General features: G+C 40.0%; 1 protein-coding gene across 1 annotated transcript; it reads right to left on the bottom strand.

Annotated features, from left to right (window-relative positions):
* Positions 1-10,261: 10,261 nt before the first annotated feature.
* Fundc1 (FUN14 domain containing 1) lies at positions 10,262-22,298 on the bottom strand. Its single transcript, XM_051140983.1, has 5 exons — positions 22,101-22,298; positions 21,296-21,452; positions 19,264-19,339; positions 11,528-11,656; positions 10,262-10,753 (listed from the first exon to the last, which is right to left on the bottom strand). The coding sequence occupies exons 1-5, from the start codon at positions 22,126-22,128 to the stop codon at positions 10,676-10,678; spliced, it is 468 nt and encodes a 155-aa protein (XP_050996940.1). The 5' UTR covers positions 22,129-22,298; the 3' UTR covers positions 10,262-10,675.
* Between the last annotated feature and the right edge of the window lie 451 nt (positions 22,299-22,749).

Here is a 22,749-nt window from a genome sequence, read left to right as displayed (position 1 = left end):
ATTGGGAAGGGGGTCAGCTAAACATATGTTGGAAAATGCCTTAAGGAAGCCTGGCATCCTTTAAATTAATTTCAAAAATAATAAAATGTATAAAAATGAAAAATACTGTAGATCTTGAAGCATAGAAGAACAAGATATTTTAAGGCATATAATAACATGCAAATCTAACTCCCACACTCTAAATTTCTCAAGAAAATACTTTAACTAAAAATATAAGTAATCCAAGAAAGATGATAGATACAATAATCAGTAAGTGCTAAGTCTGTCCCAAATTGTATTTCCAGATTGGGAGCAGGGGCCGGATGATAAAAAACAGAGACTTAGGGATATCGTATATGAGGTCCTTGGTTTGAGTCTGAAAATGAAAATAATAAATAAAATAAATAGACATGGATAAATCTTTGGAGAACATGTCATTGAGCAATGAATGTTTTTTAATCATAATTGATACAGTTTGAGAAATGTTTTCTATCCACTAACCCTACTACTTGATTCTATACAGAATGTTTATATGAAATCACAGTGTAAAGTTGGTTCCTTTATTCTTTTATACTATGACTGGTTTTCTGGGACTGTCTTTTAAAAATATGACTTTAAGAAATGTATGTATCTGTGCACACCAGCGTGGGCACCTTTGGAGACCAGAAAAGGGTACTGGATCTCCTAGAATTGAAGTTAGACAATTGTGAACTACTAGACATTGGTGCTGGAAACTGACCTGGATCCTCTGGAAGAGCATCCAAGCACTCCTTACTACTGAATCCTCTTTTCCAGACCTTATTTCTGATGTATTTTTAGTGCTTTCTACTTACCTTACTACTTTCTCTGTTTCATTTTCATTTCTACCTATACTTAAGGTAGGCTGTGTGGAGGTTTGAATAAAAATGCTCCCCCATAGGCTCATCTATTTGAATGTTTAGTCATCTGGGAGTGGCATTATTTGCCAAGGATTAGGAGCTGTGACCTTGTTGGAGGAAGTGTGTCACTGGGGGGTGAGCACTGAGGTTTCAGAAGTCAATAGCAGGTTCTCTCTGCTTCTCTGTCTCTGTATCTCTCTCTCTGCCTACAGATCAGGATGGAACTCTCAGCTACAACTCTAGCTGCTGCTTCTTTCCAACCATGATGATAATGGACTAAACTTCTGAAACTGTAAGCCAGCCCCCAATTAAATGCTTCCTTGTTTAAGTGTTGTATTGGTCATGTAGTCTCTTCATAGCAATAGAACAGTGGACTTGAAAAGAGCTTGAACACTTTAAGTAGAGTTTAATGGGTTATCCTAGCAGAAGCATGGAAAACCGTGGTGCTGAGGGCAATTTGCACTTCAGGGGCCCAGCTCAAGAAGTTTCAGAAGGGAAGAATATTAGGCCTAGAGACGATTCTTGTGATATTTTGGTGAAGAATGTGGCTGCTTTTGAACCTTGTCCTACAAATCTCCCTGAAGCTAAATTGAAGCGTTTGGGGTAAATGGCCTTGGCAGATGAGATTTCAAAACAGCTTAATACTGACTGTGTCCTGTGGTTATTAATGGTCGCTCTTATGCAGATCTGCAATTAAAAGGAGCAAGTTAGGCAAGGAAAAATACAAAATGTACAATTTGAGGAGAAAAGGAGTACAAGAATCTAGCTAAATCTAGTGCTCAAAGAGATAAACAGATCAAAGAAAAGCCGGATGCTAAATGCAATAAAAGGAGTGGTAGCCTCAGGCCAAGGCCCCACCCAACTAAACTTCCAACTTGAGACCGAAATTAAAGAAAAGCTTAAGCACTGAAGGGAACCACAGAAAACCAATGAAAATGTATTTAAATGGGAGGGCCAAGTGCCAGCCCCTACATGCCGAAGACCTTGGCAGCTTCAGCCTCTTGCTCTGGCTTTAGAGTCAAAGATACAAGAAAGGAGTTATGGAATCTTCTTCCACCACTAAGGAAAGCCACCAAGGCACATGTTGGGGTGTCCTTGCATAGAGACCTACAGAGACCATTGTATGAAGCAGTGAATGTTAAGTCTGGATGGCCTTGGAGACCCCAAGACGTTGGAGATGCCAGAGTCATGGGATACCTCTCAAGGAGAGCTACTAACAGGATGTGGCACCAGTCCTAGAAAAAGAAGTGTGTTGCAGTGAACAAAGCTGAAAGAGTTGGACCTCTGAAAAGAACTTTGACATTAGATGTGGAGCTGCAGAGTTTAGAGCTTGCCAGCTGGTATTTGGTCTTGCTTTGATCCAGTATTTCCTCACTATGCTCCCTCTCCTCCTTTTTGGAATGGTGATGTATATTCTATGCCATTGCATATTGGAAGTATGTGATCTGCTTTTTGATTTTGATTTTACTGGAAGTTACAGTTAAGAGATTACTATGAGTCTCAGAAGAGATTTTGACTTTTAAACAGCATTGAAATTGTGATAAACTATGGAAACTTTTCAAAGTTGGACTGAATAAATTTTTACATTATGATATGACTACAAGCCTTATCAGGACCAGGGAGTAGAATGTGGTGGTTTGACTAAAAATGACCCCCCCACTGGCTCATAGATTTGAACGTTTTGTTATGAGGGAGTGGCACTATTTCAGAATGATTAGGGACTATCCAAGGACTATCCGTGTCACTGGGGGTGGGTTTGGTGTTTCAAAAGCCCACACAAGGCTCAGTGTCTTTCTCTCTGCCTATAGATCAGGATGTAGTTAGTTCTCAGTTTTTGCTCCAATGGCTACCTGCATTCCAGCATGCTTCCCACCATGATGAAAATGGACTAAACCACTGAAACAGTAATAAGCTCCCAATTAAGTATTACCTTGGTCATGTACCTCTTCGAAGCAATATGACAGAGACTAAGACAGACTGCTTATGTTTCTAATGTATTTGTTTACAACTAATAACAGATATCAGAATTGCCCATAAATGTTTTAACATGCATGCATAGTAAACTTCAGATGTAATGTTAACCATATGTTTTGGAATAATATAAGGACTCAAAATACTTCAGTTCTATGCTTATTTTATTGTCTTTCTCCCGCAATCAAACAATTAGATATAACTACTGTTTGACACATGCAGAGTTGCCTTAGGTTTGCCAACTTCAGTAAAGATAGCTGGTGCCCTATCCATACCCCTTTTGTTGGGCCAGCATACCCAGGAACCTGCTCTAAGGCTTGTTCTCTTGAGGTAAATGCCTCCTAAAATGCAAGGTTACCAACTCCAATCCCTGAAAGCACACTGTAACCTGACTGACACAAGGGGTACACAAATCAGCCCTTAAACCACAAAAGGAGAGGATGCAGACGTGCTTGCAATAGTTGTCTGTTGCAGCCATAATGAATTATTATGAACTTAATGGCTTTTAAAAACCACATTTTAGGCAGGCATATAGGGCATGCCTGTAATCACAACGTTCTGGGAGACAGAGGCAGACGGATCACTGTGAGTTTGCAGCCAGCATGGTCTACAAAATGAGTCTAGGATAGCCAAGGCTACACAGAGAAACCCTGTATCAACAAAATCCCACATTTTTATCTTACAGGTCACGAGTAAGATATCTGATATGGTTCTTACTAAGATAAAATCTAGATGCTCTTAGAACAACAGGAGGAAAATGCATTTTCTTGCTTTTTCCAGCTCCAGAAAGCCATCAGCATTCCTTGGGAAATGTCTCCATTAACTTTCTCGTCCTTATCTTTAAATCCCTCTTTAGCCTCCCTCTTCTGACTTTCATGTTTTCATAGGGCCTGCTGGAAACAACCCAGAAAAATGTCTTTATTTAAGATCTGTGGATCAACATCCTTAACCCATCAGCTACTTTAATTCCTCCTTGCAATCTAACCTAACATTCATAGACTTTGGGTATGGATACCTTCTGAGATCATCTTCTCCTGAGGGCAGATAAGGCAGCCCAGCTGGGGGAAAGTGATCCAAAAGCAGGCAACAGAGTCCATGTCAGAAATAGCATCCAAATAAGCTTCCTAGGGGACTCACATGAAGACTGAGCTGCCATCAGTTACATATGTGTAGAGAACCAAGGTCCAGTCCATTTATGGTGTTTGGTTGGTGATTTAGTCTCTGTGAGCCTCCATGGTCCTTGGTTAGTTGACTATCTTGGTCTTTTTGTGGAGTTCTTGTCCCTTCTGGGTCCTCTATCCTTCCCTTCCCCTTTTCCACAAGACTCCACAAGACTCCCCGAGCTCTGCCTAATGCTTGGCTGTGGATCTGTGCATGTTTCCAATTCACTGCTCGCTAGAGCCTCTCAAAGGACAGTTAGCTAGGCTGCTGTCTGTGAGCATAGCGAAGTATAGTTAACAGTGTCAGAGGGGCGGCTCTCTCCTATGGGGTAGGTCTTCTGTTGGGCCAGTCATTGGTTGGACATTCCCTCAATCTCTGCTCCAACTTTATGCCTGCATATTTTATAGGCCAGGTACATTTTGGGTCCAAGTTTTTGTGTTTTTCTTTGTTTGTTTGTTTGTTTGGTTGGTTTTTGTGTTGTTCTTGTTTTGGTTTTTCAAGACAGGGTCTCTTTGTGTGGCCTTGGCTGTCTTGGACTAGTTTTGTAGACCAGGCTGGCCTTGAACTCACAGTGATCTACCTGCCTCTGCCTCCTAAGTGCTGGGATTATAGGCGTGTGCCACCATGCCCATACTGGCTCAAAGTTTTTGTGGGTGTGTTGGTGTCCCCCTCCTTCCACTGGAAGTCCTGTCTGGCTACAGAAGGTGACCACTTCAGTCTCCATATCCCCCACTGCTAGCAGTCTCAGCTAGAGTCACCCCATATCCCCCCAATAGCTGGCTTGTCCCAGAGACTTCCCTTCCATCTCCCAGACTGCTCACCTCCCACCCCGTCTCTCCCCCAACCTAATTCCCACACTTGTTCCCCTCCCCACCCCCTATCCCATGCAGTTCTCTCCCTTCATCCATTTCTCATATCTATTTTATTTACCCTTTTGAAGGAGATTGAGAACTATTGACCTAAAGGATGTTGTGTATTCATGAAACAGTAAATGGCATTTGTCATAATAATGTATAGAATTTGTAGTTTTGTAAGAAACAATTATTATAAGGATATGAATGAAAGGTATTACAGAACTAAATCTACATGTGCCATAATAGGATATCCAGGTCAAATTCATCGTAATATAAATTATAAGTATGTTAGTGTGTGTATTGAAATCTTAGCACTTGGGCAGTTGAAGCAAGAGGATCATGAATTCTAGGACAGCCTAGGGTCTCTCAAAAAAGAAAAAATAATCCAAGAACTAATGGTTGTAGTAAATTGCAAGAGAAAAATCTATAAAAGTTAAAAACTTCTATGATGAAAAGGCCTTTCAGTTAGATGTGTTTTTTTGTTTTTTAATGTACTCTTTGTTTAGAATCCTTAGAGTTCTGTGGGGGTCTCTGTGGACCAACAGGGCCAGCAGATTGATGATGTGAGGCAAGAAGGAAATCAAGTTCAACATAACTAGGTAGCCAGTATTGGTTCAAACTTCTAGAGTCTGACACTGGGCAGTTTATTTTAGGTATATTTAAGCATAGGACAATTTTGTAGAAACCTTTCCTGATGATAACTAACTCAATCCTGTGTGTACAATAAAGCTTAAGGCATGTTTACATTGAAATTCTCCAAAGCACACACAACTTCTTTCATAAAAATTGTTTCTATTGACTGGGAAACAATTTCCAAGAGAAAGGTCTAGGGAGAATGACTGAGATAAACATAAAAGTCTAGAGTAGTAGTCAGGAGTGGCCTGATCTTGCAGAGAGGACAGAGGTCACCTAGGCTATTGTAAATTTCATGTGACATCTTTCATAAGGATGGGTTCTATTGACTGAGAAACAGTGCTTAAGATAGCAGAAGTCACTAGGCTATTAATTACAATCAATCCCCAGACTTCTGGGTGGAAAACAAGTTATACATCTTTCCTTTGAAGAGATAACACTACCTGTTTAACATTCCTGGATTCCCTAGCACTTATCTATGACCATAAGGACTTCTCTACAAAGACCTATTTGACTCCTTGAGCTATTTCCAGTATCTTGATTTTAAAAAATTAAAAACTAAATTCAGCAAATGAAGCAGAAATGGTGGACAGAAATATTCCCTAAACTATCACTAAGTTATTAGTTTTAACATTTGGCCTCTGGTTCTAGACAATTAACTTAATGTAACTGTAAATTAGCATGCATTCAATGGAGGACCTCAGACAACACAGAAATGGTGACATCACAAAAATAGAAATCCTTTTAGTAACAATCAAAATGAATAGGAGTGTCTATGTGTTCACTCAGAAGGGTATTATAAACAACAACAACAACAACAACAGATCACAATGTAACTTAGTTTTACCACTAACGTGTGAATACCATTCTAAGTCAACATATATAACTCTACATTGTTCTTAATCATTTATAATCCTGTCACTTGAATATATTATTAACTCTGGTAATAATTTTAACAAATATCAGGAGGGAAGAGAGCCTACTGTATTCATTTTTCATTATAATGAATCAAGAGATTTACCTGAAGCTAGTAAAAAATGAAATATTAAAGTATAGTATTTAAATAAATAAAACTTTATCCTGATTTAGTCTTCTATAAAAATTTCTATAAAGAATACATTTCATGTATATTGTATTTGAAATAAAGAAAACATGCTAAAAATGTGCTGTTCTTGAGGATAAGAAGTATATACACATTTCTTAAAAATTAGTCAAAACATCCTTAAATATCTTCCAAAATCTACGCTACAGAACAGCAACATTCTATATAGTCAAGTTTTATTAAACCTTGAACACAACTCCTATGCCTTAAAATATAAAAGTTCCCATTTCAGACAAAACAGGCTATTTAGGCTTTTCAATGCAACCAAGCTCTGCCGAGTTATTATTTCTGATGGTGCCTTTATTTCACTGGATTGCTTTAAAGAACGATTTCCTATAGGTTGACACTAAATCTAACACAAATAATAGCTTTGTGCATACTTACTCATTCTCAATTATTCTTTAAATATCTACCGTGATAGGTAAGGAAACTCTGCTCTGCCCCAGGTTCCCTTAGCAGCCATTGGGCTCTTCCCTAAATTCCTGAAAGATGAGCTTCTAACAACCCATACCCTCCCCAGAATGGTGTAACTGCTGTAAGATAATTAACCTCATGCTCTGGATTCTGTAACACCTGCTTAACACTGTATAGAGGGGAGTGAGGCAGCTCTCTTTTTTTTTTTTTTTTTAATCACTGTGTACATAGGGAGAGAGTCAGCTCCTCAGCTAAGGGGAGTAAAGCAATTTCTCACACAGATGCAAACTCCACAGAAATGAGACAATTGTGGTATCCACCTTTAACAACCCTTCCCTTAGCCCGTTCTGGGTGGCAAACCTTCAATTTGGCTTTAAGGCTGTCTCCCTGATAGCAGTTTTCATATATTTGTCTAACTACAATCTGAAACTGAGTCTGTTGTCTTTTCCAAGATTGTTTTCAACTCTACAATATTCTTGGAGGCCCCAGCAAGATCCTGACAGACCCAGACTCAGGGCCAGGGGTCTGAAATAGGTTCCAAGCAGAAGCAAGCCTGAGGCAGATTTGGAAGCCCAAGGACCATGGCTGCCACAAATTAAAGGTTGCTAGATGGGGATAGGATGTAGATGAGAGGAAGTTCCACAACTCAGAGGCCAGGAGGCATATAGCCCTAAACAGGATGGGGAGCAGGGCACACTTGTGAACTTGAGAGGCCTGGGACTCTCAAGACTGTGACCACTAAAATTTGCAATTTCAAAACAAAACAAAAGCAAGAATTGCTAGCCAACATACATCTGAAACTTAGACTGATCTTTAAGTTTTCTGTTCTATTTTAGAATCCATACATTTAGAAAGACAGAGGGGAGAGAGACAGAGGGGAGATTGGACACAACCATAGACCCAATCTCCAGGACATAGGAGACATCATTTTTGTCCTAGTTCTGGTGTATCAGTGAAGGTGGCCACAGTAGCTCTGTTTTTCTGGTCTCCTGTGACTTCCTGAATGTTCTTTTCACATTGCCTGGGTCTGGTGCATTTGTTTTCTGATGTGCCAATACGTTTTGTTGCAGACATAGGAGATATACTGAGTGTGACTGTAGCTCTGCCTCTCAGTTCCCGCCTGTAGCTTACTCTGTCTCTAGCTCTGGCTAACCTTGTCTCTCCTCATGTCCCCCTAGGAGATGTCTGCTGTGTCTGTCCCTGTTGCTGGCTCACTGGAGCCTGCTGGTTAAGTTCCCTTAAATCTCTTATGTCTGACATTTCTTTGTTCTCTGCTTACTATGATATCTCTCTCTCTCCCTCCCTCCCTCCCTCCCTCCCTCCCTCCCTCCCTCTCTTCTCTCTCTCTCTCTCTCTCTCTCTCTCTCTCTCTCTCTCTCTCTCTCTCTCTCTCTCTCTCTCTCTCTCTCTCTCTCTCTCTCTCGCAAACTTAAAAAACATTTATGTAAGCTTCAGGGAGTTGTGACTTGGATCCACCTGTCACAGGTCAAGTGGATTCTAGATAAAGACTCCTGTCATGTCAATCAACAGTCTAAGTTTCCTCACTTTACTGCCTCTTCCTGAGGGTGGGGTTCTCTCCTCCCGCTGATCTTGGGACTTTTTCCACTGCCCCAACTACCAGGACCACAGGCCTGGAAATTTCAAATTTAAGATTTACCCCTAAGATTCTGAAGTTTACCTTCTGTCCCTCGTCTATATCTGTCCCAGATTTCTAATTAACTAAAGACTGCAAACTACCCCAAACACACCTGCCTGGAGTGGTCCTTCAGAACCAACCAGCCGTGGACTTGCTGACAGCCGATGTAAACTAGATGGTTCTGATAGAATTTCCTACCAGCTTCAGTCCCCGTTTTGGACCAGCATTCCACACTGCTCCAAAGCTGCCTGCACTTCGCTGCCTACACTTCGCTAGCTAGATCCAGGTGTCCCAGCAGTACCTGGGCAGTGAGGCAGATGAACCCTGCCCCTTCCCCGCCTTTGAGTGGCATTCCAGTCTTCCTGGGTCCTGACAGCAATGTCCTGACTTCAGCTGAGATGCAGTTAGAAGAGAATATGTTAGGTCTAAAGGAAACTAGCTCTCTACCAAAATGAGTTGCTTCCCTTCTCTCTGGTGAAAAGGCAAACGGCTACCTAAGGTACCTACTGGCATACCAGGACCCATGCTGGCCTCCAGCCTCCCTCAGTATCACAAGTACCTGTGACAAAAGATTTTTGCAAAAGAGCTACCTGAACACAGTTAAGATATTTGCTCCTTTAAATCATACAGCAATGAAAAGCTTAGTCATTTTAAAACGGAGAAAAGTTCAAAAAAAGAAGAACAAGTATTTGTAAGCACAATCAGTTCATATTAAGAAACTGAGTTTTATTTAGCATTCTATTTGAGGCACTAATGAGAATAAAAGAAATTAAAAATCAATCTCACATTTGATTGTAACCAATATAAAAAACATGAAATGACATATTTACAATACACAGAATATACTATGGGAGCTTCCTATGACAGGGAGATAGTTTAAAAAGCTGCAGTCTTGCCAATCTGAAGACTCTAATCTATACTGTTCTGCTGCTTTCCCCAGAGCCAACCTAGAAAACTCTATGAAAAAGACTAACAATACGAGGGACAGTCTGAACAAGTGTGAGGCTGGCCCTGAGAAACAAGTAAATTGACCTAGAGTTCAAACAGCATATTGCTACCAATGCCAGAGAGCCCTAGTGCTTACACCACACAATCAAGGAAGCAATTATATTTAACCTATAATTTTGTGACTACACAGAAAATCACAGTCCTTCGGACAGTAAGTTCATATTATATTATTAAGTATTTTAAAGCAATCTGTACCTTTTGGTGAAGAGGCCAAATAATTAAAATTTTTAGGGATTAAAAAATGAGATGTATTTGAAGGTAATAAAATGTAATATGACTCAACTAATAATATACTCCCAAATTAGTTCTATCTAGGCTATCAGGTATAAGTAAATCAAACAAATGCCAAAAGACTAAAACACACAAGGAAACATTTTAAAAACTGTAGACATTAGAGGATGACAAAGTGTATTAGGCATGTATTTCATTACAAAAGCCTTCTTTAATGTACAGATACTACATTAGCAAAGTAAGAAACAGGAGGGAAAAAAATAAGGATTGATACATCAGGAGAGTTTAATATGAATTTAATATCATAATAATTCTGTTGTTGCCTTCCACAAAGGGGTAATATAGCTCTTCAGTTTACTGCAAACACATCTTTTTTAAAAAGTCAGCCATAATATTGAAGCTTTAAGACAGTTTTTAATTATTGGCACTATACAGTAAAGCACAAAGAACTTTTAAAATAAGACAGGGTAATATTTCATTGGGCAGTACACATAATAGCTTTTTCTGTCTCCAATATATCCAGTGATGATAATCATAGGCTACTTTCTAAACAAATGTAAATTTAAAAAATGGGAAAAGCCATGATTTGCTCAAGAATACTATTGTTTACACACCACATGGTTGTCTTACAGCAGATACTAGCTTGTCAAGCTTCAGGTGGCAAAATGCTAAGCTGTTGCATTTGCAATTGTCCAGCTGGTTGTTCCTTACTCTGGAGAGTCTGGTGGCCTGTGTCATTGAAAGATCCCCCTGCTACCACCAGTTCTCTTCTCACTGTTGGATCCACTAAGACAGAGCCTTCAAGTTCTTAAGAAGCAAGGCCTAGCAAAAAGCCTCCCACAAAGCCACTGGATATCACAATGTTCTGCTTGATAAATTCTGTTGCCTGAAATCAAAGTGTCAATAAAAATACTCTTAATTATGCTACACAGTAGATAAACCTTGAAATATTACAGTGAATGAAATAAGACAACAAAGGAAAAAATGCACAATTCTACCTATGTATACTTTAACTGAGAGTCCAAAGGGAGAATGGAGGCTTAAGGGGAGGGGAAATAGTATTTAATAAGATTATTTTTTAGCTGGGAGTGGTGGCGCACACCTTTAATCCCAGCACTGGGGAGGCAGAGGCAGGTGGATAGCTGTGAGTTCAAGGCCAGCCTGGTCTACAAAGTGAGTCCAGGACAGCCAAGGCTACCTAGAGGAACCCTGTCTTGGAAAAAAAAAAAGATTATTTTTTAAGTTATTCAAATGGGTAGTGGGAATGGTTGTACAGAAGCATGGATGTATATAATGCCTCTGAATTGTATACCTAAGTATGGTAAACTCTATTTATTTTAACACTAAAAATGCACAAATTTTAACTACCTCTTAATTATGTAATTCAAGATAAATAACATTCCCAACTATTTTCTTTTGTTGCTTTTATTTGTTTGTTGTCTGTTTTGCTTTCTTGAAACAAGGTTTTATTTTGTAGCTCAGGCTAGCAGGCTGGTCTCTAATTCATGGCAATCCTCCTGATTCAGTCTCTCCAAGTGTGGGATTATAGGCAGCGTTACGACACCTGGCTAAACATCATTAAAACAATGCAGCCCCCAGCTGTATTTTCTACTGAAACCTATTACCAAAACAAAGAAGGCAGAATTGATTATTGTCTTACTTCTTCAATTATATTGTTGATTTCAGGTGCTGCTTTATTCGCTCGCTTCTTAATCTGTCTTTTTGCTTTGTTTACATCTTTTTCAACTCTCTTCCAGTCGATCTGCACATAGCCACTGTGACTGGCAACCTGTAAACATGCAATAAAAATTACTATTATCCCAGAAGTAAAAGGCCTTTTAGATTTCCAGGAATTCCTGGAACTTCTAAGTAAGAAACGGTTATTGACTCACCAATTTACTCATTCAAGAGGCCCTGAACAAAGGAGACCTAAGTCTCCACTCCTCCTTGGAGTGCTCTGGCTCAGTTAGAAAAAGCAGACATTTAATATAGGAACTAACTCCTTACATGCAATGAACACTGGGTTAAGAAAAACATAGTACATGCTGGGAAAGATTCAAAAAGCTGTATTATAACTATTATAACTGATTTTATGCTATTTTTCAGAATAGGGAATCGGCTAAAAAGACGGTTGATCCAAAGTATATGACAAATAAGACGTCCCTTTTAACCTCACAGATGTGAACTAGCTAGCAGTCAGAAGGCAATCAATTGACAGGTCACTAAGGCAATCTAAACTAGCCTGATAAAGCACCTCTCACTAGCACTGAATCTACTTAATTTAAGAAGAGAACGTGGGGAAAAGGGAACCTCCATTCAATGGTGGTGGGACTGCAAACTAATGTAGCCCTTTTGTTTATCAGTGTGGAGAATGCTCAAAAAAAAAAAAAAGCTAAAAATAACTCTACCAAATGAAGCAGCTACACCATTCCTTCGCAATGTACTCAAAGGACTGGACATCCTACTCCACAGTTGCTCAGCCACCCATCCACCCATGTTCATTGTTCCTCTGTTGACAATAGCTAGGAAGTGGAAACAACCTCAAAGTCTGACAACTGGCAAATGGGTAATGAAAACGTGGTATGTATATACTTTGGGAAACTATTCAGCTGTAAAGAAAACTGAAATCAGTTGCATGTAAATCGACAGAACTGGAAAATGATATACTGAATGAGGTAAACCAGACCCAGAAAGACGAACACCGCATGTTCTCTTTCATCTGTGACTCCTAGCTCCAAATCTTCAGATGTGAGTATGCAGTCCAGAGTAACCACAGAAATCAGGAAGGGAAAAGGGGGGCCAAAGGTATGGGTATGCCAGAAGATGGGAATAGTGGCTACAAATGATATGAAGGGGAAAAAAGGAAAATGGGGGATGAGGCTTAACTGGGAAGTGGGGAGGGAGGTTACCCACTCAGCTTGGCAACATGATTAAATTTGTCTGCCAGTATCTATCTCTTCCAACTGTAAATCTCTGTATCCCTAGTAATAGATAATGTCATCCAAAAAGATTAATGAGAAATAGTGGATGAGTGATACTAAAGACCAGGAATAAATACTAAGTCTCTGAAGTTGTGTTACCCAACCTGGTTCAAAGAATGCTTGAACAAAGTAACTGAGCTAGATTATCCCAAAGGGTCCTATCATGTTTCCTAGGGAGATGCTTTCCACCTGACATGCAGATGACCACTGATGAGCCTTGCAGCCTGAGCGGAACAATATGCTGCAGTACAATGATCAAGGATGACTATCTGTTCCCAGGGAGATTCAAGTACATCTAACCTAACAGGCAAGTGCTTCCTCAGAACTAGGTCCATCCAAGACCTAATCTAGTCTTGTTCACTTCTAATTTATCTAGATAATTATAAAGAAATGCAAGCCAGCAGCTGGGTGTGGTGGCTCACGCCTTTAATCCCAGCACTCAGGAGGCAGAGGCAGGCAGATCTCTGAGTTCAAGGCCAGCCTGGTCTACAAAGTGAGTCCAGGACAGCCAGGGCTGTTACACCACATAGAAACCCTGTCTCAAAAAAAAAAAAAAAAAAAAAAAACCAAAACCAAAAAAATAAAAACAGAAAGAAAAGAAAAAAGAACTGCAACTCAGCAGACTGGAGAAGAAACGGAACAACGATGGTCACTTTTTGAACTATATTTGACTTTCCTACAGCATTTCAGTATTTAATGAAATTAGATAAAAGCTTCTGCATTAAAAATAAGGAGCTGAGGGTATAACTCAGTAGTACAGTGCTTATCTGGCATATAGGACATCCTGGGTTAAATCCCTAGAACCACAGGAAACAAAACCCAAATAAACAAAAAACTACAAGTTAAAAATAGCACCAAGCTTTCAGACAAAGATTCATTTCTGCTTGAAAACTGTGAGGAGGTAAAGAGCGTGTAGATAGCTTGTGACCTTCAACCATAAATGATCTAACTGCTGTTCCACTGGGAAAGCTCCCCAAGCCAATTTCAGGTCTTCAGAGAATTTTTCTTAGACCAGTTAGAGTTCCTGAAATGGAAAGTCCCATCAAGGATTTAGAGTTACATGGAATTTTAGTGCCTAGTTCTTAAATACGAACATCCAAGGATCATCAGGCATCGAGGAAGGAAGGAGACCAAAATAAACAAGCAAGGAAGGGGAGGGTAACACTTAGACAAGGAGCTGTGGCTGCAGTTCAGTGGCTGACCACTTGTCTAGCAGGTTTAATTCCTAACACTGCAAAACAAAGTCATCAACCAAACACAAAAAAATTAGGGAAGCAAAAACTGTAGGGAGAGGCTTTAAAACAAAACAAGAGCTGAAGATGTTGGTCAGTGGTAAAGCATTTGCCTAACTAAGTATGTAAAAGGCCCTGTGTTTGACCCCCTAATACCCTAAGAAAAAACAAAAGCACTAAGGAAGGAAGGAGCGAGGGAGGAAAGAAGCAAGGGAGGGAAAGAAAAAAGGAAGGAAGGAAGGACATAAATTAAGAAGGGCAGGCAGACAGGCTGGAGAAATGGCTCAGTGGGCAAAGGATCTGCAATATAAGCATGAAAACCTGAATTTCATCCCTAGTACTGACATGAAAGCTAGATATAGTGGCATACAGCGCAAGCATTAGGGGTGGAGACAGGTGGGTTCCTAGGGCTCAATAGCCAGCCAGTCTAGCAGAAACATCAAGCTCCACATTCAGTGAGAAATTCTATCTTAGAAAATAAGGTGGCAAGAGATAGAGGAAGGTGCCTCACATCAACCTCCAGCCGCCATATACACAGACATGCACACACCACACAAACATAGAGCCACACACAATAAATATGTAAATAAAAAATGAATAACATGAGCACTGATGAGCAGAGAGAATACTACACAACTGAAAGAGCTTCCCATGGCTAAATCTGGAACAATTTGAGCAAGAAAGTGGTATTTAGATTTTAACCCAAAATATGAAATAAAAAAACTAAGTCCATATTGATATAATTTAATTTAAATTAATAAATGCAAAAGAAACAAGTCTTCAGATTTGTTTTTTCTCTTTCTGAGACAAGGCCTTACTCATCGTGTTCCTGAGTTCAAGTGCCTCAGCTTCCCTAATAACTAGAATATACATACTATACCACTACCCCTGATTAGAGGTTTAAAAAAATAATAATTTATGTAGACACTTGTCCTTAAGGAGGTCACTTCTATCCCTCAAGTGTGAGCCCCAGTGATTCTCTTCTAAAGCACATAGTATGACAAGAAGGAAAATTGTAGGTACTTTCATAAAGGGATAGTAGAAATCCAATAGATGTATACTTACTGGAAGCACTTGACAATCAAAAGGTTTGAATATGTTGGCCTTGTCTCAGAGGAATGTGAAAGATCAAAATAAGAGGTTTATTAAGATCTGGGATGTAGCTCATTGGTACAGGGTTTGCCTGGCATGCATGAAGCCCTGGGTTCAATCTCTAGTACTACAAATAGCCATCACAACCATGTGGTCTGTAACACTGAAAAATAAACTGGTAGATAGACATAGTATGTAGAAGCCAAGAACTTCATGCATGCCAGACCATTTGAACCAACATTCACCTGTAGCCTATAAAGGCAGTTACTCCAAACTAGCATCTAGCAATTAAAATAATTTCAGCCCCTGCCACTTTTAAGAACCTTTCGTCTTCTATTCAAATTAGAGAAGGCATCAGGCCACACAACTTCTCCCTACCTTCACGGGCTACAAACAAGCAGTTAAGGCGGTTTCCATAGATGCTAATGCTCTACTACTCCATGACAGAAATGGGATTTGGGGAGGTCAATTTCATATAAACACAGTCTCCTGAATCTCTTTAAATAATCATAAATAGCTCATGGGAATTAAAAATACAAGCACAAAGGCTGGCGCTATTTGTAGCTCAGTGGTAGAATGCTTGCCTAGTATGCATAAGGACTGAGTTGAATTCTCAGTACCAACAAGTTAATAAAAGATATAAATAAAGGCTGGGTGATGGTGGCGCACGCCTTTAATCCCAGCACTAGGGAGGCAGACAGGTGGATCAATGTGAGTTCAATGCCAGCCTGGTCTACAAAGCGAGTCTAGGACAGCCAAGGCTAACACAGAGAAACCGTGTCTCAAAAAAAGACAAACAAACAAAAAAGATATAAATAAATAGAAATGAAAAACACAGCTAGGATATGAAGTTGAAGATATCTCTCAGAAAGTAAACCAAAAGGACAGAACTAAAAAATTAGGAAGATAAGCTATGAAAATTAGACAGCCAGTCCAGGAGATCCATATCATAGGAACTATAGTGGCGAGGCAGTGCTGAGAATGCACAAAGAGCAGGAACTTGTTAGCTTGTAACAAAATAAAATGTTTAATTGAATAGGATCACAATGGGTTAAAACAGGCCCACAGCAAGGACTACAATGTGGCAAACCAGCACACTTGCACGGGCGCGCACACGCGCACACACACACTCACACACATACACACACACACTTCTAAGCATTTACTGGGGAGTGGGAGGAAGGAAGTTTGCACACACATGGTCAGGCATTACAACTGCTTTAGATTTTTAACAGCAACACTGAATTAGGAAGACAATGCAGCAATATGTAAATCCAGCTGAATGATTACTCAAATGTGAGAGAAAATGAAAAATTCAGACATGCACAATCTCAAAAATTATACCACCTATGCTTACTTTCTCCACAACTTACTTGCAGATATAAAAATGGGAAGATATGTCCCTTGAAAATAGGAAACCAAGATAACAGAAGATACAGGACAAAGCACACAGAACATCCAGAATGGTACTGAAAGGGAAATCCCCTGACAAGCAGTGTGTGTGAGGCCTAGAAAACAAGCAGGACAGAAGTGCCTAGGACAGCCCTCTCTAGAAGACTGAAGAGGCTAGCTAATGCACAGTCCCACAAAAGAAATAAGGGCCTAAGCCTTCCCAGTGTATCTGGTGCTGCTTCTACTTTAAAGGGGAAACTTCTTTTTTTTGATTCTGGTTTGTTTGCTTTGCTTTTTTTTTTTTTTTTTTTTTTTTTGGCCTGTTGGGTTTCTAAAGAGAGAAAGTATGGAGTTGGATGGGTGTGGAGGTGGAGATAATTTGGGAGGAGATGGGAGAGAGGAAACCACGATCAGAATATATTGTATGGATTTTTATTGAAAAGAAACATAAAGTCACTTAACCACAGGAACAAATCTTACACAACTATGAAGTAATACTCAAGATTGGGCCTGAGGACATGAGGAAGGGATAGCAAGCATTCAGATGTGTACCACTGGGGAAAGCAGGGATAGACTAGGACAACTCAAAAAGTCACAGGGAATATTCCATAATGTGAAGCCCATAGTGAACCCCTAACAGCTGAAAGAGCAAAAACTGCTCAATCAACTCAGGGAAAAGGAGGCTCTGTGAGAAATTAAGAGTGGTTGCTTGAAGGGAGCGTAAATTAATCAGAGAAGGAAGAAGAGAGGATTATTATGTAACAGACCTTATTTATAGGTATATATAACTTTTCTTTAAAAAGGCTGAAATACTTATATTTTATTGTCGACTTTCTTAAAGTTACACAGGGATAGTGGAGAAATCTATAATTGGCTATGATTCTTTAGTTGTAAATACTACTGTACTCAGACCAGCTCCAATGTCTATTTTAAGAAGGCAAATATGCTAAATATCTACTGAAAAACACTTAATGTTGTTACTCGCAAATCTTTAAGTTCCAACCCAAACTAATACTTATCTTTAATTATAAGCAAATGTTATGAAAGATGGAATCAGGCCTAAGAATATGAAGCAATTAGCTTTAAAGCCATTTCTTTCTCTAATTTTTCTTTCAGGTTCCTCCTACTGTGTTTTCAAGGCTAATTATATGTGTGGGTGAACATGATTTGATGCAGACAGGACCTGTGCCCTTCTTCTACCCTCCAGACTTCAAAATACCCGGCTTGGAAAAGGAGGAAGTAACAATGATAAAATGTGGGCTTGAGCAATGACTACTGAAGGGACTGAAATAGGTTAGGAGAGGCTAGCATGCAAAAATATATTAAAACAGACACATGATTCAATTCTGTAAATAGTTCTAGTGTACTCTGCTTTAGTCTAGTACCCTTTGCACTGAACAGAAATGAAAACTCAGTTTCCAAAATACTGACAGGCTTCAATATGCCCTTGATTCTATCCAAATGAAAGTCAAAATCAGCTTAGAGAAAATCCTCTCCTGTATAAATACTAGCATACATCTAAAGGACCAAATTTAGAAATTAATTGCATTAGTTCACCTCTTCCACATGAAACATTTCTAATACTGTTATTAATAGAAAAATATAGCCTTAAAACAGCTGGCTAGGAAATGACTTACATCATATAAATACAATCTCTTTACAATTGCGGACTACACTGTAGTCACAGGATCAGCGACTTAGGTACTAAAGTCTGATTTTAGTTGCTACAAACAGCAATCATTTCTTAAATCTGGTATGACTGACAATTCTCTGCATCTTTAAAACAGTTGTTCACATTCATTCTCAGAGATTTTCAATTTTGAGATTTACTATATTTGATCTTCTTCAGGAAACGCTATTTTGAGGAAAATACATACCAAGCAGACATGAATGGCAGATAATATCCTCATAAACATTCTCTAATAGCAAAGCATTTTTTATCCCTAAAAGAGGATGAACAAAATTAAAATTTTAATCCACCTGTCTCGGAAATAGGATTGTGGATAGGATTATGGATATTTTTAGACTTAATTTTCCACTTTCTGCTTCTTCTTTTCTGTCTTCTCTCTCTTCTCTTCTTTCCCCACAAAAGTCTCAGTATGTAACAAGGTAGATCCTTCTGTGTTAGCCTCTTAGCCTTTTGAGTGCTGGGATTCCAGGTTTCTACCACCACCTCTGGCTCTGGTTCTTCAGTTTTAAAAAAGCTGTCAGAAAATGTTAATAGTTGCTCAGCTTTTGATATAACTAGGCATTAGTTTGTGGAAAAACTACAATGTATACAAAGTGTGATCTGTGAACCAGACATGGCTGCACACATCCATAACCATAATCCATGAGCTACTGCCCCAGGTCTGGTTTGCTTTGAGGACTATGTCTTGCTTTTGACTTGTGGTCCTCCTGCCTCAGTCTCTCAAGTAGCTGGGATGATGGATGGATGCAGCCACACCCGATTCATAGTTAATAGTTGACATCACATCACGCTGTGCATACATTAGAGAATCTAGAAATATTTAAGGTGTTTTCTTTCAAGACAGATGCAAGCTTTCAGAACTCATTGCAGTTTTTCCATAAACTAATGCCTAAAAGACAAACTCTACCTTCTATTGAAGTGAACAGGAATAAAATGGGTAAAGCTAACAGTCTCTGTTTCCGTAGGCTACCTGTATAAGCAGAAGTGAGTACATAAGGGTCTAACATACCTGTAGGAGAAGAAAACCACCACCTACTGCAGTTGCCGCAAGTTTTCCCACCTTCTGGAATAAAAATCCTGCACACCTTTAATGATAGAAATAACAAAAGATGAGAACAATCAGTGATGCACTAAATTTCTTCTACATTTTATTGCTTTCCTAATAAAGCTTAACGTCTTCCCATTTCTTTTGATAGTGTCCTTTGCCTGGTCAGAAACATTGTGTTTCCCTTCAGTCACATAGGATGATTAAAAATGCTCACTCTACAATGTCTGAGATTTGCAGGGAAATGAAGAAAGGAGAGAAAAGGTAGACTTAAAAAAAATAAAAAATAAAAAGAACAGCTACTGAAACCAACCATGTGTACCTGGGTTCATTATACTTCTACATTTGTGTAAGCTCAAATTTCCCACAGTAAGTCATTTGTTTTGCTTAATACAGTCAAAGATGCCAACATTCACTCTACCCAAACCAGCTCTAACCCAATTAATTTCAAATGCATCCTCATCTTTACTTGAGCTATTCATTTCCCCTGTTCTACAGATTCCTGCCCAGCTCTGCCTATGAAAAGCTTTCCTGTCCTTTGCGTCATTCCAACTTTATGATTTTATATTGATTCTCTGTATTAAGCTTGTTTTGTCTCATCTAACTCTGGAGTGTCAGCCTATACCTCCTGAGCGGCTCACGGTCCCTTCACTACTCCTGATACAAATAGTGCAAAAGAACCCCAGATTTCTAACCCTAGCCCTGTGCACTGAATTAGTGTCGTCGCCAAATTAGTGTCCTTCATGAGACTTTACTTGGAAATAAGGTCAATGCTGATGTAATTACATAAGATGAGGTCATACCAGAACATAGTAGGCCCTTAATTCATTATGAATCATGTCACAGGGACACAAACACAGCCAAAGCAACTGCTACTGAGGTCCCAATGTCTATTGAGGGTACCATTCCGCATTTGCCACTTCATATTCATCTCAGACTTCCTTCTTCATCTTCAGCTAAAAGTTCTCTATACCCCATCTCTAAATCATTATCTGGTTTTTTTCTATTATTTTAAGTGTGTGTGTGGGGGGGGGGGGCGAGCACTCAGACATGTTCAAGCAAAATGTTCGTGAGTTGGTTCTCTCCACCATGTGGGTCCTGTGGCTTGGCATCAAGCCTACATGCTGAGCCATCTTGTGCATCCTGCTTTCTCCTCTTAAGGGCATCATTAACTTCATAATGTAATGTTGGAATTTCATAACCTTGCTTCTAGATCATGTTCTCAAACCAGAACTGGTCTTCAGGGCCTCCAGTTCTACTAGCAATCACCTATTCTTAAACTAGTTTTCCTTTTTTTGTGATCAAAAGCCTACAGCTAAATACAATCTCCTTAGGTTACCCTTCATGTCTCGAACTGATCTGCAGTGTTAGGTTGGGTTCAAGCTCCTAATCGTTGCCTAGTAATGGTCATTAACTACTGATTATCGTACTCCTCATTATTGCAGAATATAAGTTCATTAATTCTAACACAGAAGCAATGTCTTCAGATCTTTAAAGCACACAGAAAATTGAATCCACTGCATCACTATGAATAATTTTTACTGAGCATTAATGCCTCTATGTATAAAGCTGAGAATCCTAGAGGCCAGTTCTGCAGTGGGGGTTCTCATGGGGTTTTTTTTCTAATTGCTGGCACTAAATGGCAAGTAACAATTTACTTATAATTAACTTGCTAAATTTGGAAAACTAATAATGAGTCAAAGGAAGGATAAAGGGGGGAAACGGTGGGCCTGTGACAGAGGGAAATCACCAAAATCCAACAAGGAGCATCTGAAGGTTCATCTAACCAATTCTATCATGTAAAAGGTCCAAAGTTGTAATAATATAAACATATGTGTAAAAAATAAAAAAAATATTTTTTTAAAAAGCCCCCAAGTTGTGCTCTTCTAGAATTAACAGTGTGGAGCTATTGAAGATGAATGGACGGACACCGGCCCGTTTACAAAAGGACAATAGCCAGGTTCTCACTGAAATGTAATGAAAAAGATATTCTCACCAGCCAGTCACACCACCCATCACAATCTGGGTAGCTACTGAGTATTTTTCTACCATAGGTCCCGAACTGTGGCCAAATACTCGATTCCACCAGTGGTGTCTTCTTGCATACTCAGTTAAATCCAACACTTCGTAAGACTCGTCATCACTTTCATAGTCTTTAAAATACAAAATGGAAAAAAATAAAATAGAATAAATCAATCTACAGTCAGAAACGTCTCCCAAATTGTTTTAGTAAAACCTGGGACAACTCGCTGTTATGTCTGGCCTACAACTAAAAATGCCCAGATGGAAACGTAGGAGCGTGATTAACTCAATCCCTGAGCCTAGGGCCTCAAGAGTCAGGCATAGGGACACGCAGCCAGGGGCCAGCAGTGGGCAGTCACCCGCCCAATCAGAATAAGGTCAGAGCACGGTACATTTCCATCCGTGGGAAAGGGAAAGGGGGAGGGGGCTGTTCCTCCCATGAAAGGACAGGCCAGGAACCCAGAGAGAGAAAATCAGAGCAGGACTAAAATGCAACCAAGCGATCAACCCACCAACCCCCGCTACGGTTGCAAGTTAGAGAAGGGCTCGAGGTTGGGGGCAGGGCAGGGTATGGCCTTGGTAGGTGTGAGGGGAGCACATTCAGTTCTGCAAAGAGGGAAGGGAAGCGTCGGCTTCGGAGGGGGGATGGTTCTCAAAGGGGCTGTGTAGCGACCATCCCCCCAGAAACACTGGAGGAGGGGAAGGGAGAAGCACCGTAGGAACAAGGTCGAGAGCTGTGGGCCGCGTCCCAGAGACTACTTCGGGCCCTGGCTGCTCACCTTGGGGAGGGGGGTTCCGGGACGCCATGATACCGCCGGCGGCCAGTTCGGGGTGGTCCCCGCCCGCCCTCCTCTTCCCCCAACACTTTAAAGGACGCTCTAGGCCGAGATGGAAGTCTATGGTCTCTCCTTTTCCTCAGTCTCCTCCTCCAGACACACAGGCTTGTCACCGCCCACTCTTCCCAGCACGGACCCTTCAGTACTTTATGCGCAGCCGCAAAGCTCGGGATTAGGGGAGGAATAGTTGGGTTCCCGCCCTACTAGGGCTTGTGGGAAATGTAGTCTGGCCCTCTTCTCCATTGTGGCCTGGGCATCCCCTGCAACCTCCTCTAGAGTTTCAAAGAGATTTCTAAAAATTATTTATTTATTTATTTATTTATTTATTTTTTAGCTGAAGGAATGGATGGAGGAACAGCACAGGTTAACAGAACAGGATAACCAGTTTGTTGTCAAACTGTCTGAAGCTGTTTTTATGATTTGGTGTACTCTTTTGGCTTCCAGTTGTTGCAAGAATCCTGTTGACTTTAACGAAAATTCCACCACCCCCCATCTCTTGATTATCTAACAACTCAGACCTTTTTTTTTAGTAAGAACACTATTATATTCGCTTAGCAATAAAATCCCCTGCCCTGACGTCTCCTCTTTGTAG

The sequence above is a fragment of the Acomys russatus genome, chromosome X (assembly GCF_903995435.1).
Source record: "Acomys russatus chromosome X, mAcoRus1.1, whole genome shotgun sequence".
NCBI lineage: Eukaryota > Metazoa > Chordata > Mammalia > Rodentia > Muridae > Acomys > Acomys russatus.
The sequence above is the reverse complement of the archived record's forward strand: the minus strand, read 5'-3'. Positions and strand labels throughout refer to the sequence as shown.

What these genes read in the sequence shown, in the direction of transcription:
- Fundc1 (XM_051140983.1), bottom strand. Translation starts at nt 22,128, where the DNA reads ATGGCGTCCCGGAACCCCCCTCCCCAAG. An exon ending in ATGGGTGGTGTGACTGGCTG is followed by an intron (nt 19,340 to 21,295) that starts GTGAGAATATCT and finishes CTATCATTAAAG; the next exon opens with GTGTGCAGGATTTTTATTCC. An exon ending in GTGGTTTTCTTCTCCTACAG is followed by an intron (nt 11,657 to 19,263) that starts GTATGTTAGACC and finishes GCATGTTTACAG; the next exon opens with GTTGCCAGTCACAGTGGCTA.